Below are 5,099 nucleotides of genomic sequence, written 5' to 3'. Positions count from 1 at the left end.
AAAAAAAAAAAAAAAAAAAAAAGGTAACAGCAGTTACGGATACAACACTACTAAAAAACTTATTGTACAAGTTTCCTGACATGCATTTCCTGAGTGAACCCAAACGACCATTTTTAAAAACAAGGAATTTTGACAAAGTAAAATAAAATAGTTCATGGCTTCTAAGTGACAAGTTTTTTTAAACCAAAAAAATTTTTTTAAAAATTCAGAACAGTGATGTAATAGGATAAATTAAAGCTATGCTACCACATACAAAATTTGCTGTCAATTAAGTATCATACACTTTTCAAACTAAAGGAAATCAAAAGACTAAAAAAAGATCCTGTTTAAAAGTATATTGATTTCTGCAAGTATCAAAAAGGGGTTGATGTAGTGCAATGATCTGTACTTTCCTTGTGGTGCATTTAAAAGAGGGGTTTGAAAGGAGAAGAAACTTTTTTCTTGCTTCTGAAACAGAGGACTTACTGGAGTAGAGCATAAACAGATCTTTCAACTGTGTCCCTTTCTACCCTGCTGTCATTGGTGCTTATGTGCTAATTAAATCTTTACTTGGATTACACTGTGGCAACACCCCTTAGTATTCAAGCCCACTTAAGGCTAGTCTGCTAGATTGAAAGAGGGGGGACACTATTGTCATTCAACCCTTTATATCTCTAGATTTTCCTAATGCTTGGATAAAACCACATACAGAATAATTAAGCATCTCTCTTTCTAAAAGCAAATTAATTTATGCTCTTTTCTTGTTAATTTATGCTTTTTCTTTTTTTTCTAGAAACAGTGAACAGATGAACCAGTTTATACTCAAAAAATAAACTTGCCAAATGTTACTGATACTAAAAAAAGATTAGTTATCATGGGAGAAAAATAGATAATCTAGATTAAATTGCATATTCAAAGGAGTATATAAAATGTTTCTTAGCATTGTTTTGTTATAGTACTACACTTGAGAGAAATATTAAGAAAAAAAAATCTTTCCTGATTATCTTCATTGTGGTTAAAAACAAACACTTCTTACACAATGGTAATGTGAATTTGGTTTGAAGATATTTTACCAAATTCTACACTTAAATGGGGGTGGGGAAAGAGGCTTTCTTGTCCTTCCTAACTTGACAAATCTTCGAGCTATGCGCTCACTAAGCTACCATTCACACCAAAGGTGTGACACCATCATTATCATTCTACTCTATCAAGAACATTCTATGATATTTTCTAAAATAAAGATAAATAGAAAAAATGTTAATATACATGTTGCTGTATTATACAATGTTTGCAACAAACTGTAAACTAACATAGTTTGAACCAGCAGTACCCTCAGTTATACAAAACAATTTCTCAACACTGAGGATGGGTGATTCAAAAACACTAAAATGAAGGCATCAAATTAGGCTATGTCTTTTTTTCCTCAAAATATATTTTCAAAAACTCAGAATTCAGAAGTCTGGTACTTTCAAAAATTCATTTACTTGAATTTCCTAGATTTTTGCTCAGAAATTTCTGTTATTTATTATAAATGTTTACAAAAATTCTTCATCTTAATGCAAATAACCAGAGCGGAGAAACCGTAATGTGGATAACAGGTTGGAAAGCCCAACTCACTTAGCTTATAAATTTATAACGTAGTCTTGGAGGACAACTGTTTGTTAGTCTAGTGGTCCTTGGAAAATAAGTCTGATGTAGCCTTGTTCACCAGCCAACTGATGTGCACAAAAGGGACAGGCTGCATGAAAAGTATGAGTACCATGCGGAAGTGGGATCTGGGACCAATAGGCTGTCGTCTTCTCTGAGCACACATGCCCACAAGGGCTAAATGCGTGGGTTGGAGGGCCGGCGTCCACATAAAATCCAGCTTCACATCCAAGCCACAGGGGGACATAAGGGCCAACAGACCTACACATCGGACATTCACGATCTTTTCCATCACGTTCTTCTTTGTTTCCCCAGTTATGATAGCCATGAACATGGCCACAGTTTAGATATACCCATGGTTGTTTTTCATCTACAACATCTTTCCTCTTCATACTGGGAAATGCTAGTGTGTTGAACCCTACAGGGCACTGCGGTCTTGCTGCATTAATTTCCTGTCTTAAAGCTTCTAAATGCTTCACAGTAGGAGTGTGGGAAAGGCCTTCTGCAGTACGCCACAGCAATGTTGCACCACAGAGGTCAATTAATGAGCCATCTTGTAACTGATTGGTTTCAATTTCCACCTAAAGGAGACAAAAATCACACAAAAAACACATTCACTACCACATTTTGGATTTTCACATTAAGACTTTTGGCCACATAGGACTTTTGGTTTCTTACTCAAGATATGAAGTTTCCTAGGATTATCCATTAAATATTCAAGAAACTTTAGTAAGTTTGAAAATCAAGAATAAAACACTGAACAATATGCAGTGTGACTGAAATATATGGTGAATGTTTAAATCTTTAAAATCTATTGTAGTATTGGCTATGGACAGACTCTATAAGAAGCTGAGAAGGAATGAGCTATACATCTCAGGCTGTCCATGGATTGCTGCACTCCTCAAAAAGGATATTAGGTTTTGGGCCATGGTGACCCTCATTGTTGGACAGGTCTTCAATACATGTTGTTGACCCAAAATGTGCACCATTATGTCCTGTTGTTTGATGTGTTGAATCTTCCGTTTTAAAAATACATCTATGACCTTTTTTGTTTCAAGCTAAAAAACTCTCTAAAACAACAGTATGACGAGTAAAAAAAAAAAAAATCTATTGTAGTATATCATTAATTACCCTCAAGACACATTAACCCTCCTATATGCTACTTTCAACACTTATCCCACTGGTCTTGCCACTTTCTGAAGCAGTCCTACAAGTCCTCTTTTGTAAACTTTCAGTTGTGGCTCCCTTTATGTCCTAAATTGATTTTTTTTTTTTTAAAGAATTATTTATTTATTTATTCATTCATTCATTTTGTGTGTGTGGCCAGCTCAGCCCACCAGGGGGCGGGGCTGTCTGGCATGTGGTGCTGGGGGATTGAACCGCGGTCCCTGTGTTTTGCTTAGCTTAGCTTGTTCTAAGTAGGTGCTTTAGACCACTGAGCCATCTCACCAGCCCCTAAATTGATTTTGAACATCTACCTTTCTTACTAATTTTGACTTTGGGGGAAGAGCCAGAAGTCGTACAATGCCAGATCTGATGGATGATGACATAGAGTAATAGCATGTTTTCATGAGTTTGCCCACTGAATGGCACTGTGCAGCAGCATCAAAAGTATTTATCATACCTTATTAAGACATTCATGAAAGAGGACTTTCTGAATTACCTAAAAAAGTGGCAAAAATGATGGGGTGTGTTTTTAGCAAAGGGGAATATTCTAAGGGGGAATAGTAGTTGTGTGTCACTGTAATAACTTTTTTAAAATTTAAACATTCATTGTATATTTTTATCATACTTCATAACACATTTTTAACTTTTATTTTTTAAAAAAACTGTTATTAGTTTGTTTGCAAAATCGATACACCTAGAGACCACAGTGTTAAGCAAAATAAATCAGACACATAAGCTTAAATATTACATAGATTTCCTTATATGAGAAACTCATTATAAATAAAAAGAAAAATAAAAAGTAATAGGAAGGGGACTGAGACATGGAAGGAAGATGCTGGAGAGGAGGGAAAAGGAATGAGAATAGGAATGAGAATAGGAATTAGGATGTGTTATATATGTAGCAACTTCATACAAGGAACGTAAATGTTATGTATTGCAAACATACCTTTTTAGCCTTACAGATAATTTATGAGTAAAAGTCTGGCTAAGCAACAGCCTAATACTTTTAATTAGTTAAATATGCTGAAGATATTTAGACCAAAATGAAAAGTAGAAAAGTCAAAGTGCTATTTAATCTAGGACAGATTAGGTTTGAAAATAATTAACATAAGATGACAGATAAATAAATTTTTATAATTTCCTAACTGAAACAGCAAGATATTATCCTCTAGTATATTTGGTAGCCAGTGTTTGATACACTTAGTTCCTTGCATTGGAAACATTTTCAGGATTTTCTTTAAAATATTCAAAATTTTTTCAGTGCAACTCATCCTGTGTTCATGGAAAGTACATAAGCAGCTACTATTCATTACTTACCATTTTTCCTCTTTGCTGAGCTGATCTGGTTTCACGCAGGCTGAATACATTTCCACACACGGATATTTCTCTCCATATTCCAGGCTTAGAGTCTTCTGTGAACCCATTGCGTGGGTGCATCACAAGAACACCATTAGTGGTCAAGCCATCCATCTGCCCATCAGATGTCTTCCATTTGGCAGCCTTTTCCTATAGAAAGAATAATAGTGAGCCTCCATTTATTTGTAATTTGGAAACAGAAACTAGTATAAGAGAATGTATCATTTAGGGAAAAAAAGCACCTTACCCCAAGAAAGATGTTTTTTGATGAATCAAATCCTGCAGCATAAATCCGTGCTGTGAAAGGGGGATTCCGTTCACATATGATTCTACAGGCAAATCTTGATATAGTGCTTTGTACTGACTGTGTATCAGAATTGCTTTGACTTCCAGGAACTGTGTCAGTTACTACAAAATCTATAGGACTTTCAGTCGACCGACCAATCTATAGGAAACAAAAATACTTGTAAGACTATTCAAAGAATACAATGGAAAATCTATCCCAGAAAAGCAATATAGATAGTGCAACATGAAGCCTCTGAAATGCTTAAAGCTTAAATTTACCACATTTAACTTAGGGAGTATTGGGAGCTGGGGAGACAGCTCAGTTGAATAATAGCTTGCCTGGCATGTGCAAAGGACTGAGTTCAATCCCCAGTTCCGCCAAAAAAAAACAAAAACAAAAAAAAAAAAAACTTTGGGAGCATCTACATTCTTGAAAACTAATCTGTTAAGATTCTCTCTGATGTAATCACCTCTTGGAACACAGAATAAAGTGAGAACTTATGACAGAATTTACGAAACCTTCAGGGAGATAAAGTTCAGATGGCTGAGATTTCTAGATGTTTACGAACTTTAACCCTTTTGTGTAGAAATGTGTCTATCATGGATTATTCTTTTTTATTTTTTTATTTTATTTATTATTTTTAAATTAATTAATTAATTAATTA

The 5,099-nt window shown here is 34.8% G+C and overlaps 1 protein-coding gene across 1 annotated transcript in view; it reads right to left on the bottom strand.

Moving 5' to 3' along the window:
• Positions 1-5: 5 nt before the first annotated feature.
• The window catches only part of Peli1 (pellino E3 ubiquitin protein ligase 1), a 61,585-nt gene continuing 56,491 nt past the window's right edge, over positions 6-5,099 (bottom strand). Inside the window, exons 5-7 of the mRNA XM_004636156.3 lie at positions 4,397-4,594; positions 4,111-4,299; positions 6-2,207 (exon numbers count right to left, since the gene is read on the bottom strand). Coding sequence (XP_004636213.1) covers positions 1,641-2,207; positions 4,111-4,299; positions 4,397-4,594 — 954 coding nt within the window. The 3' untranslated portion in view covers positions 6-1,640. The remainder of the gene's footprint in view (positions 2,208-4,110; positions 4,300-4,396; positions 4,595-5,099) is intronic.

The sequence above is a fragment of the Octodon degus genome, unplaced genomic scaffold (assembly GCF_000260255.1).
Source record: "Octodon degus isolate 3935 unplaced genomic scaffold, OctDeg1.0 scaffold00078, whole genome shotgun sequence".
Lineage (NCBI taxonomy): Eukaryota > Metazoa > Chordata > Mammalia > Rodentia > Octodontidae > Octodon > Octodon degus.
The sequence above is the reverse complement of the archived record's forward strand: the minus strand, read 5'-3'. Positions and strand labels throughout refer to the sequence as shown.